Source organism: Marmota monax, unplaced genomic scaffold, assembly GCF_021218885.2.
Source record: "Marmota monax isolate L192 unplaced genomic scaffold, Marmota_monax_Labrador192_F-V1.1 WCK01_AAM20220418_F8-fsc00274, whole genome shotgun sequence".
Taxonomy (NCBI): Eukaryota; Metazoa; Chordata; class Mammalia; order Rodentia; family Sciuridae; genus Marmota; species Marmota monax.
In genome coordinates, this window is record NW_026694547.1 from 1,424,139 (window position 1) to 1,437,865 (window position 13,727).

Genomic DNA, 13,727 nt, shown 5'->3' on the forward strand with positions numbered 1-13,727 from the left:
AAGAACTCCTGTTCCCTTTTCATGTCCATCTTAAAAACAATGGCTATGCATTCCACAAAATCTATAAAACACTGGAAAAAATACATAATTGGCTGCTATCTAGTAAGAAACATTATTGATATTAATAATTAACTGGCCTCGTGGACTTTTCCCTACTATCTAAATTTTTTGTAAATACGTAGTTATGCATACATACATTCATTACACCTAAAAAGTCAATATATTTATATCTCGTCAATTTTTAAAAATTTGGTTTGGGTTCACCCTTTAGACTGAAGGTAGTGTTTTGAACCATTTTTTTTTTTCATTTAGCATTATACTCTGATTATTTCCCTCTGACAGTAACAATCTGCTGTATCTTGCTTTTGATGCTGGGACAATATTGTATAAAACATGAATATTATATTGGTATAAAAATAGAATAAGTTGCTTATCTGTAATAGCCTACTGTTGGATGTTTAGATTGTCTCCAACATAGTGCAGCTATAAATAATAAAATATAATCTCTTTGTTTCGATCTCAATTTTTTTCCTTGGGATAAGTTCCTAGGAGTAAAATTGCTGAGTCAGGCAGTAGGACACTTTCTGTAGCTTTTGATATGTTCCAGAAAACCACCCCCAGAAGATAGCACTAAGTTTTACCTTTCTAAGGTAAAACTGATCAAAAGGTGAATCTGTGGTATGCAGGATGAGGATTTATTGGATTGTAGTCACTGAATTAGAATATAAATCCGTGAATGTAGGCGTTGGTGATCTTGGGACAAAAAGAGAACGATAATAAGAATTCAGGTAGAATTTGGCCAAATAGAACAGGGATACATTTGAAATTGAATTTCACAGAATACATTCGTATTTTCCTGTCTATGTTAATGATATTATAATTAGAAATGCTATACCCAAATTAAGTAATGGTGCAGTGACTTAAGGTCTGTGTGACATCAGTTTGGAGGGAGGGCTGGGAAGTAGTTTTGGTGGGTGGGGTTTGACAAGTTACAATAAGTATGTGTGAGGTCACAGGGCTCATGCTGAGCTTCTTTGGGATGAATTTTCTTATTAGGGCAAATTTCTTGCATGTACTGATGACTTGGTCAGAATTAGCATAAACTAACTGTGGGTCCTCATTGTATTTGTTGTTGGGAAGGAAACGGCACAAGTATATGTGTGTCAACAATCAGTACCAGCTGCACGAAGTGGGGCCTGGTGCCCAACCTCACACATGCATGCATGCAAGTAGACACACACACACACACACACACACGTACATAAATCTTTGCCAATTTAGTGGCTAAAAATATTATTGTTTTAATTTTAATTTTTTTATGGAATTGAACCTTTATCATGCTTATTGATCCTTCTATATTTTTTTATTTTATAAATTTTCTGTTCATGTCCTTTGCCCACTTTTAAATTTAAGTGGGCTTCTACATTTGTAAGGACCTTTTATGTATGTTTTGAATTACCCTCCAACTTTTCACTATTACATTTTAGTTTTCTTTAAGGTATTTTGGATGCACAGAAATTTTCAGAATTTAAAATCATATCTCACTGAATTTTATGTAGTTACAATTCATTCATCTAAGTATTTAGGAATTATTTACTGACCTGCATTTACTGTTTTTTTTAATGATTTTACTTTTTCACTTTAATAATTTAATTAGAAGATTTATACTCTTTTTCAGCTAGAATTTTACTTCTCTTGCTCTCTTATTAAACCATCATTTCACAACATCTGAAGAGTGTGCCTACTTGTTTGGTATGCATTTCCGTGCTGGCACATTGAAGATATCCAACAAAATTTTATTGAAGTAAAATAGAACATGTCCATGCCTTAAACTCAGTGTCACATTTGGGACGATGTATGTAATTATTCATGGTGCTATGTGCAAGGGGTCATTTGCTTTGTATCTCCTTTGTGAAAGGTGCTAAGATATCCAGGTTCTCTCTCCTGATTTAGAAAAGGGGAGGTGGGAATGGATTCGTGGAGGAGAGGGGCAATCTTGGGGGGAAGATTTGGACTCCAACTGGGTTCTCCGGGATGTCCAACACCCAGCTGTATTCTAGAAGGCCTGAACTCAGTTTTGCTCATGTCATTCGATATCTAAATGGGAAACACATCGTTAGTGATGAAGTTTCCAAAGAAGAATGGCTAAGTCTGCAGTTGTCAGCATCAGGTTCTAGCTGGGGGTTCATTAACAACCTCCGAGGAGGGCAAAGGGTTCTGCATTTAAATTACAAAATTTAAAAAGAAGATCAATATTCTAAAGAGCTCCTGGGCCAGCCAGCCACCGCCAGTCTATGTTAAGCTCTTTACTGAATTTCTGGGAGATTAAAAACAAAAGCTGAAGATGCAACACAGCACAGCTGGAGAAGGCTGGTTTATTGAAGACTACACACACACACACACACACACACACACACACAAATCCCCTGGAGAACTAATAAGATACTTTGGGCACAAAAGAAGTACATCTGAAGTTCTTTTTTGCTAATGATGGCTAAGTGATTCTCAAAGAAAAAAAGGAGCAGGCAGAAAATCCACGTGGGAGTGCAAAAAAACAAAACAAAACAAAACAAAACAAAACAAAGAGGCAAAGAAAAAGATGAATGAAGACGGTGTCAAAAGTGGGTGAAAAGATCTAGTTGAAGGCTTTAAGAAAAGGCAGAAGGAGAATCTGATGAAATAATGAAGGTGTTGTGAATGGATAATTATGATTGTAATGCATTCCACTATTGTCATGTATGTAAGAAATAAAAAAATAAAAATAAAAAAATGAAGGAATTCAATAGAAGAACAAATTCAATGGTATTATGGAGAAGGGAAGCAAGAGCACCAAGAGAAAAATGAATATGTATTGACTGCTTTCTCGGGGTGAAGCATTTCCCGTAGGCAGCAACAACCCTACCACGAGGGTATTTTTATTATTCTCGATTTCCAGATGAAGAATGTGAGGCTTGGGGAAGTTAGGTGTCCTTGCCAAAGCACCCTAGCCAATTCATGGCAGACCTGGGACTCACCCTCCAGAACCCACACCTACCGTTATTGGGTTTAAAGCAGGAGAAGGGAAAGAAACAACATTGGGAGAAGGTGTCGGGGCATCCAACAAAAGAAAATACTAAAATGTTCTAGTGACAAGAAGAAAATAGACAGATGAAGTCACAATGAACATAGGTCGTCCTGCACCATTAAAATAGGCTGACTCTCACCTTGTTCTGCATCCCCTGCCCCACAGGACTCCTAGGTTCCTCAGAAAGCACATACAGATAATTTTCTTCTCCTGTGCCACTCCCAACTCAGGTCTCAAGGGGTGGTATTTTCCCGGAGCAAGCCCTAAATGCTCTGAGTCTTGGACACCTAGAGGCTGTGGCATCTTGCTGTTTATCATTCATGTTTCTCAGTGCATTGTTCGGCCTCTCTTTTTTTGTGGTCTAAGGTTATGTGGCTGGTAGGGGCAGCACAGAGGGGTCAATGAGCCCACAGGGAGAGGAGGGAAGGGCAGGGCAAGGGGAAAGGAATGGGACATGGATTTTTTTTAAAACAAATGTACAGGAAATTATACATCCAAATACACTCTGTGCTTCAGCATTGCCCCTTCAAGACAGTTCATTTTCCCAGTTGTTTTGCCATCACTAAAAGTGGCTCAGGCCTCTCTTTGGAAATGATCTTTAGACTCTGTTTATGAGCCTCAGGAGAAAAGCCAGTTCTCATAACCAGCCCTTATTATTTTTTTTCCCTAAAAACAATATCCGTCAGTTTGATCACCCATGTTGGGAATCACTAGCTGTTCTCCCAAATTAAATTCACCCTTAAAGGGCAAAGACTCGCCTCAGCTCCAAAACTGATGCAGAGGTGCTGGTAGCTCTTAAAAAGGAGGGAAAATACTGGCTGCACCATCACAGGGTTAGTCAATAGACATTTTAAGCCCTTATTTACTGAATACCTACTATGTACTAGGCACTGTCCAAGGTACTAGAGATTCGGCAATGAGCAAGACAGGCTGTGTACCCAAGGAACCTGTACTGGATTCATGGGGGGTGGGAGAAGCTTATGGGAAAACATCATGTGTGAAGGCCAAGGGCACAGACTCTGGACCCAGACTGCACAGGTGTGAGACTTGGCTTCCTATCTATAAGGTGTGTGACCTCAGGCAACTTCTCTTCTCATTTACAATATAGGGAGAACAATAGGCCTTATCTTCTTTAGGTCTTTTTATAAGGAATGGGACATGAATTTTTTTAAAAACAAATGTTTTAAAAATTTTATATATTCAAAGCACTGTGAACCTGACCCATGGTAATTTTTATGTCTTATGTGTCATATCAGATACTGCATTTTTGGTAAGGCCTCTGGATCACTCTATTTGAAATTGGATTCTTCATCTCCCAGCATCTCCCCCTTCCCTTTATTCTCCTCTACTTGGTTTATTCCTATATGATATGTTAAAAAGTTTTATAGAGCACCTGCTAGATTCCAGACAATGTCCTGGTATTGGGGATCTGTAGTCAATAAAACCAAGATCCCCCACATCCATATTATGGTGGTCTAATCCATAAACATGTGTTGGATGAATGGATGGATGCATGCCAGGAAAGTAGACACAATAATAAATCATGAAAAAATGCAACAGGGTGTCCAGTAATACGAGCGATGTCAACTGACCTTAGCAAGAGGTGAGTCTGTGGTGATTACAGTGGGAACTGCTTTGTTCAGATGGTAAGAAGTGGGTTGAGGAGAATTAGAGGTGAGGAGGTCTGACAAGCATGGATAATTTCTTTGGTGAGTTTTGCTGGAGAGAAATGAGGGGTAGTAGATGGGAAGGGATACGAAGATCAAGGAATATTTTATTATTTCCTGGGTAAGTGGTAACATGGTAGGTGTGTATGTACTTTAATGTGCATACAGAAATTAATGATGGGGTAACATGAAAAAGGAGAGAGAGAAAAGAGGGGAGGGAGAGGGAAATGGAGAGAGAGAAGAAAAAGGAGAAGGAGAGATAGAGAGGCAGAGATGATAATTATAGGAAGAAGTAAAGTCACTGAGAAGATAAGGAGGGTTGGGATCCCATCCACATGTATGAAGGGATCAGCCCCAGGTAAGAACCAAACTCATTAATTAAAACAGCAAGGAAGGCACAATTTTGTAGGTAGGATGCTTATGAAATACATGGGCTGTACAGGTATCCCAGGTAGGCAGGTGTAAGAATTCTCAGTGAATCAAGAGATGTGTTTGTTACCTGGGATTAAAGAGAGGGGAGAAGTATTAGAAGTTTGAGGAGAAAGGAAAAACATATAGTGCAATTATCTTGGAAAGACAAGGGAACAAAATGTTCGAGATCATGGAGGAGGAATTCTAGCAACATTGAGGGCCTACTTGATATTGTGGCCACAACACTGAAGCAAATCTAGTCAATATTGTTATGATTTGGATCTGGAGTATCTTCTAAAAGCTCATATGTTAAAATGTAGTCACCAATGCATCAAGATTCAGAGGTCACACTTTTAGGGAATGATAAAATCGTGAGGTCTCTGTCAGCTGATACTGGGAGGAAGTAAGTCACTGGGAGTGTGTCCTGGAATGGTCTGTCTTTTCCCTGGCTCCTTCCTCTACGAGATGAGCCACTTTCCTTTGCCATACCCTTCCACCATGATATTTCTGCCTTGGAACCAGTTGACCATGGATTGAATCTTCTGAACCATGATCCAAAAGAAATCTCTTCTCCTGAGAGTTGTCATCGTTAGGTATTTTGTCATAGCAATGCAAAAAAAAAAAAAAATGACTAGCACAAACATGGTGAGGGACTCTACTTCAACCAAAAACAGCTGGTTGAGGACAGATGCGGAACAAGGTAACAGACTGGTTTCACCAAAGTGGGGCTTTTCCATGTGGGTACAATGACAGGAGAGGTAGGGGAGTTTGTACCAGGATGACGGAATCCATTGTAGGATTGTAGGTGAGGGAGAAAGTAAAGACATGGTAGGGGGAGCTTGAGAAGGTAGTTGGCCCATGAAACAAAGTCTTGATGAAGTTTAAGAAGAGGTGGACTAAAAGACAGGTGAGTGGAAGGGTAGGAGGTACAGGGTGGAGAGTGGGATAATTGAAATTCAGATTTTGGAGGTGAGTTCACCATTGATGGTAGATGTTCTAGGGCAGGGACTATATATAAGGGGCTGAAGTGAAGTGGAAGAAAAGATCATAGGAGTGGAGGAGACCAAGGATCAGAAAGAAGGGGGACTAGAGGCCAGAAATGAGTAAAGCAATGGGTGAGGAGAGAGAGATGGCTCAGCACTGAGGAGCGACTGGAAGTCAACTGTCAACAATCACAAGGGGAGAAGTAGCATGGAACCTGGATTCCGTGTGCTTTGAAAGAGCTGTGGTTTGTGAAGGACAAAAGGAGAAATGACTTGAACATGCCTGGGCGGGGTGAGGAAGGGGGTAAGGAGGAGAATTACAACTCCCTAGACTCTGGGGTACCTGGGCCCAGGAAGGAAACAGCTTTCCTCCACTCAGGGGTCCATTGATTTTTCAGGTCCACCAGAGAAGGATGAACTCAGAGAAATGGAAGATGAAGCAGATTTTGTTTCATGAAAACCACAAGCAGAGAGGGAGGATTTGGTAGGGCAGGGAGTGTGGTGGATGGAACTCAGACTGGGGAATGTAGAGCAGTTCTGGGGATAGCACTGGTAGTGTAAGTGGAATTTATCTGGAAAGCTTGCTGATTACTGACAATCATTCATTCATTGGATAGCAACAACACTTAAAAGAATAATTAATTTTTGAAATGTGTGCACTTGAACAAAAACCCTATAACATTAAAAAAAACTGTTCCTTTTTTATTAAATTATTTATTCTGATTTTTTATATATGATGGCAGAATGCATTTCAATTCATAGTATACATATAAAGCACAGTTTTTCATTTCTCTGGTTGTATGCAAAATAGAGTCTCACCATTTGTGACTTCATATATGTACTTAGGTAATGATGTCTAATTTATTCCACTTTTTTTCTACCGTCTTGCCCCTCCCTTCCCCTCCCTCCCCTTTGCCCTATCTAAAATTTCTCCATTCCTCCCATGCTCCCCCGCTCCATCACCATTATGAGTCAGCATCCTCATATCAAATAAAACATTCAGCCTTTGTTTTTTTGGGGGGGATTGGCTTACTTCACTTAGCATGATATTCTCCAACTCTATCCATTTACCTGCAAATGCTATGATTTTATTATCTTTTAATGCTGAGTTCTATTCCACTGTGTATATATACCAGTTTCCCTATCCATTCATCTACTGAAGGGCATCTGGGTTGGTTCCACAATTTAGCTATTGTGAATTGTGCTGCTATAAACATTGATGTGGCTGGACAAAGGCACCAAAAACATATTTTGGAGAAAAGACAGACTCTTCAACAAATGGTGCTGGGAAAATTGGAAATCCATATGCAACAAAATGAAATTAAGCCCCTGTCTGTCACCATTAACAAAACTCAACTCAAAGTGGATCAAGGACCTAGGAATTAAACCAGAGACCTTACGTCTAATGGAAGAAAAAGTAGGCCCTAATTTCCATCATGTTGGATTAGGCCCCAACTTCCTTAATAAGACTCCTATACTGAAAGAATTAAAACCAAGAATCAATAAATGGGAGGGACTCAAAATGAAAAGATTCTTCTCAGCAAAAGAAACAATCAGGTGAATAGAAAGCCTATAGAATGGGAGCAAATCTTTACCACAAGCACATCAGATAGATATATAAAGCATATGATATATAAAGTACTCAAAAACCTTAACACCAGAAAAACAAAAAACCCAATCAATAAATAGGCTAAAGGACTGAACAGACACTTCTCAGAAGAGTATATATAATCAATCAGCAAATATATGAAAAAAAGTGTTCAACATCTCTAGCAATTAGAGAAATGCAAATCAAAACTATTCTAAAATTTCATCTCACTCCAGTCAGAATGGCAGCTATTATGCATTCAAACAACAATAAGTGTTAGCGAGGATGTGGGAAAAAGGTACACTCATACACTGCTGGTGGGACTGCAAATTGGTGCAGCCAATAAGGAAAGCAGTATGGAGATTCCTTGGAAATCTGGAAATGGAACCACCATTTGACCCAGCTATCTCTCTCCTTGGTCTATACCCAAAGGACTTAAAAACAACATACTACAGGGACATGGCCACATCAAAAACTCTTCCTTTGATCAGTATGAGGGTAGGGTTGGGGACCTTGAGCTGTTCTGGTGCCTCTTTTCTGATCGCAGATCTTCTCTTGGTGTCATTACCATCATGGCCAGGGACAGTAACTGGCAGGCATGAAGACAGATACAGTTTTGCCTGAGTCTAGCACCTGGTTTTTTCCTAGGGCCAGTGGCAGAAGCCTGCAGCTACTGCTCCGTCATCTTGACCTTCAAGGAAATAGCAGTAGCTACTTTTCTGGCTCTCCCACAGAGTCCTTAAATAGCCAAATGGGATGCCTGCCACTAGAACAGAGAAGCAGCTGAGGAAAGGCAGGAAGAGAAGCTCACTTACATGTGGCGCATGGCATCCTCAAACAGAACCAGGTCCATCACTGTGTTGACTTCGTTGTGGTTCTCCAGGGCTTCCACCAGAGTCTGGGTCAAGATTTCCCATGATTGTACAGGCATGTACTTGGGCTCACCAATACCGTTGGCAAAGTGGCAATATATGTTCAGGCTTCGGGTCTGTTCCACGGTCTCCTCAATATCCTGGTAGTGAGACAGGAACAAGGACCTTCCTTATTGACTCCCAATTCTGGTTCCACACAATAGAGTGGAGACATCTATTTATTTTCCTCCCTGCATACTTTTTGAAAATTAAGTATTAGTGCTACTTTCAATGCTTCCTCCCTCTTGAGATGCCCTTATAGAGTAGATGTTTTTCATTTACCAGCTCAGTGAAATCATGGATATGGTTCATCATTCCTTGTGGGCTGAGAATAGAAAATAGAAGGTATATTCTTCCTAATCCCAGGAAGAATGCTGCGATCAGAAGAATGGAGGAAGACACAGAGTGGATTTCTTCAAGCAGGGGTTATTTCACCAGTGTCGGGTGTAGGGATCAGGGCAGGATGGTCTCAATTCTCTACATTTATTCCAACAAGTCTAGCACCCTGATCAATGGCATTATCATAAAATATCTTTTCCTGTTTCTTGTGAGATTGCAAATCTTAGTTTTCAAGTTCCAATTCCAGATGTTTTGTCCAGATGGTTCTCAGGAATCTGCTATTAGCTACCATTAGATAATTGTTTTATTCATGGACATATAGATAATCTTAAAGAACTTAAAATAGAACCAATTATTTATAAAAACTTTCCTAAGCATTTATACTTAATGAGTATCACATCATACCCACAGGATAAACATTATTATGGGAATAAATACCAGGTATAGTTTGATTAATTTAAAAGATATGGGCCGGGTGCAGTGGTGCATGCATGTAGTCCCAGTGGCTCTTGGGAGGCTGAGACAGGAGGATATTGAGTTCAAAGCTAGTCTCAGTAAAAGCAAGATGCTATGCAACTCAGTGAGACCCTGCCTCTAAATAAAATACAAAATAGGGCTGGGGATGTGGCTCAGTGGTTGAATGCCCCTGGGTTCAACCCCCGGTACCCCCCCCACCCCAACAAAAAGATATGGACTCTATGTCTACTTACTACCAAATTACCCTATGAGTATTAAAGATATGACTAATTTTTAAAAAAATATTATGTTAGAGGAAACAAAAAGAACTACTTACTTGTCAAAATCCAAATACCTGAGACTTCAGGTAAGAAGATAGGTTTTATATAAGGTAAGTCCTAGAATACATTTCCTAAGACACAAGTAGGAAGCTCCATGAGTGCAAATCTTTTATCCTCAAGTCCAGACTGGAAGCCCTAACTGTGAATCACCAGGTAACCAGCATGCTCTTCACCAGCAGGGGCACTGCTGAGGACATATCACTAAAGGAGTAGCCTTACAAGCACATGGGACAAGATCCTCCTAATGCAGGGAAAGCGAAGATGACAATAATACTTTAAGAGAAACCAGAACTGCTTCCTGAGCAGAGGAATAAAAGGCTAGAAAGAATTAAACATCAAAGAGTCATTGTACAGAATTCTGAAGGTGCTTCAGGACTGTAGAAAACCATTACACTGTGTTATAGAGTAACCATAAATGCTCCTGAATTTTGTATAACATGTAAATGCAAAGCAAGAGAGCTACTTTGGGTCGTTTTACAGTAAAGTAATGCAGGAATACATTGACCCAGTTTGAGAACAGACTCACATACTGGGGGTGAGTTCTGATGGCAGTCAATTTACACTGAGGATCTAGCAGAGAAGAAACAAAAGGCGAGTTTTGAAAAAGCCTGATCTACAAAGGTTCTTTGATGAACAAAACAAGTCTCCAATTTTATGATCAGAGCCATGCTGCACAGAAGGGAGAGAGAGAAAAAAAATCAACCAACACGGTGAATCAAAAACTCCTTAATAGCAACATGGTATCACACAGGGCTCTGAACCAGAGAACTTTAAGCTTTTGATGGTGGAAACAGGACTGTAGCACTTCTTGGGTGGGAATTTGGCAACTTTTCCTTGTTACTAATATCAGGATTTGGGGGAGCAAGGATGCTTCAGGCTGGCATTTCAAATGTTGGGGAAGGATAATGGCAGTAACAATTATATCTAAGTCTGTGATCAAAAGGAGGCACCTTCCTATACAAAAACTACTTAGGGAATTGGACTTCAAAAACTGAGTGCTGTTAAAGTCCTAGCTCAGACCAGCTTATGAAGACAATCCAGGCTTATCTGCAGAGCTAGCAATGAGTACATAAACTGGCTAATGCTGCAATGCTAAGAGGCGGGGCATCTAAGATGTGAGCACTCTGAACATCAGAACCCCTACAAACAATGACAGAAGTGAAGGAATTTAGAAACTCTAGCCTAGGAAATAGAAGACTCAAATACGTTATATAAAATTCTGACTGACCACTCAAAAGATGCCACAAAAATTGGGATGCACTGTCAATACCTTCAGAGGCAGATCCAGCATCTTATCAGGAAAAACGGTGCTAAAACAGAGTGAGTGCTATGGTTTAGATGTGGTGTGTCCCTCAAAAGTTCATGTGTTCGAAGCTTGGTCCCTGGTGTGGCTGTGTGAGAGGTAGTGGGACCTCTAAGAGGTGTGACTTAATAGGAGGTGATTAGATCACTGAGGAGGAGCTGCCCTCTGAAGGGACTGCTGCGGGTCTTATGGGATAAGTTATCAGTTCTTGCAAGAGTGGGTCATATTAAAGACCAAATGTGACTCCTGAATATTTTTTTTTTCATTTCCTGCCTCACCATAGTTCTTCTATACATGTTCCTGCCATAGTGCCATTCACTATGAATCTCTCACCAGAGGCTGAATTAATGGGGCCACTCAATCTTGGACATTCAGCCTCCAAAACTGTAATCTCAATGAACCTCTTTTCTTTACAAGTTACCCAGTCTCAGGTATTTTGTTATAGCAATAGGAAGCAGACTAATACAGTGAATATAAGAACTACATCATACAATTATACTCAAGTTTGATTATTTCTAAGTTCAAGAGAGGACAGATAAGCAGTATATGGAGAATATGGGTCTTTGGTCAACAGAAGTGTCAGTGTAATTGTGGAACAATTTTTAACACTGATAATTTGATATAATCTCTGATGGTGTTAATATACCAAATTCTCCCAAGGCATATCATCCTTTCTTTAAGAAAAAAATGGGCCATTCATTCTTTAAATAATTCCTTTAAATAATAGTTCAATGGAAAAATAATTTCAGAAGTTTATGAAGGGAAAATAAATTTTAGGGTCTACCACATTTGCAAAATAGTATGTGAGTTAGAATTATTCTAGATTTCTGAGTTTTAATGTGCCAAGTGCACTGTGAATTTCCAAAAGCGTGATATAACATGAAGGGCTTTCTTCACTCATGTCATGATGGACACCTTCTTTCCAATTGTTTAGCAGGGCACATTTTAAGATGTTGATCTTGCTTTGGGTCAGACCCCAGCTGGGTTGTGTGATGAAGTCAGGCACCACAATTTCAGAGGGATGATATCAAGTTTTTCTCTGTTTGTAACCAATATATATCAGACACAGCTAAAAGGATTAAGGTTCTTTGACCTGGAGAAGGGAAGACTCAGTATGGGAAGGTCAATAGTCCCAACATGTTTAGATGTTTGTCATGTCGACCTAAGACTAATGGGTGGGAGAATAGATTTGAAATCATTTTTACAATAAATTTTCCAAATGTTCCAATTTTCAAAATGGTTCCAAATGTTCCAATTGTCAGAATGATTCCCAAAGTCCAGTTAATAGCACTTCTGAAATGGCTTCCATGGGAGAGGAGATAGTATGTTCTTGGGATGCTGGAATGTCATGTGGGATGACCAGCATGGGAGCACTTGGGTCAGCTGATCACTGTGGACCTCTCGGCACTGAGATCTGCAATGAGTTTATGTCTATTCTTACCCCTCCATTTTTCGCCTGGACAAAACAGTGATAGAATTTATTTCTTTAACCTAATGTCTGACCTTTTCTTAGTTAATGAACTGGATTGTGTCATTTGGGCGATCATGTGCATATTATTATTAATTTAAATGTAAAACAAATCCACAGGGAAATACTTACATCAAAAATTTTCTTGAGTACTTCTATCTGGATTTTATCAAAAAGATCAAAGTCCTTTTCTTCTACCATCTTATCCCGATAAACCCTATTGGATTCATGCAGATAGAGCTTCACTAAGTCCTGTGTGGACTTTATACATTCCACTGAAGAAAAAAGAATGCCCTTCAAGAAGAACAGACAAAATAACATTAATAGCAATTCAGAAGTACAATAGCTAAAAGAACTTTCTGGAACATTTTGTTCAAACTGGAATAATGCCTGAAATTATCTCACTAATGAGTGTATCATAAAGTGTGGGTGTGTGTGTGTATGTGGGGGGGGGGAGACCAAGTGTTGGAGGCAGACAGATCTGACCTCAAATATTGTCACAACCATATAGCAACTATGTGGGCAAGGCATGTGACATCTCTGAGCCTTAATTTGCTCACTTTTCAAACCAAAATAGCAATATTGACTTTCTGGAGTTGTTGAAATAATTCAAATTAATGTGTCTAGGATGATGGATCTCACTCCATAAATTGGAATTATGGTTTTCTGCTCATTATTTTTAAAAATGCTGCAACAGCTATAATTTTTCGAAGCCGGTTATGTGACAGACGTTGGACTAGACGTTTTCCAAGACAAAGCTCATTTAATCTTCATAATGATGTTATAAAATAATTTTTTACTGCATGTATCTTGTATACTGGGGAGACTGGGATTTAGAAATATGGAAAAAACATGCCCAGTATCATAGAATAAGTTATAAGTTGCCTTCCTTCAAAGCCACGTTTAACATTAGGTCTTCCTTAGGGTCTATAATTTTGACTACTACTTTTCAGATGACCACAATGAGGTCAGAGTGGTTTCTCACTATATTTCAATTCTACAAGTGCCATTTTGAAAACTGATTGATGTCATTATTGACCAGGTAAAATCAGAACAACGAGAAAAGACTGCAATAGATGTGGCAAACATTGGGAGATGATTTAGTCATCCCTATACCATTCCCTTTCCTATATGTTACAGTGATTGTTCCAAATATTTACTTTTCTTTTCAAATTCCTCTGTCACCTCACTCTGCT

The 13,727-nt window shown here is 39.4% G+C and overlaps 1 protein-coding gene across 2 annotated transcripts in view; it reads right to left on the reverse strand.

Annotated features, from left to right (window-relative positions):
- The window catches only part of Dnah9 (dynein axonemal heavy chain 9), a 330,995-nt gene that overhangs the window by 133,883 nt on the left and 183,385 nt on the right, over positions 1-13,727 (reverse strand). For both annotated transcript variants that reach the window (XM_046420725.1, XM_058571595.1), the window contains exons 42-43: positions 12,664-12,825; positions 8,529-8,725 (exon numbers count right to left, since the gene is read on the reverse strand). In XM_046420725.1, the coding sequence (XP_046276681.1) occupies positions 8,529-8,725; positions 12,664-12,825 (359 nt within the window). The remainder of the gene's footprint in view (positions 1-8,528; positions 8,726-12,663; positions 12,826-13,727) is intronic.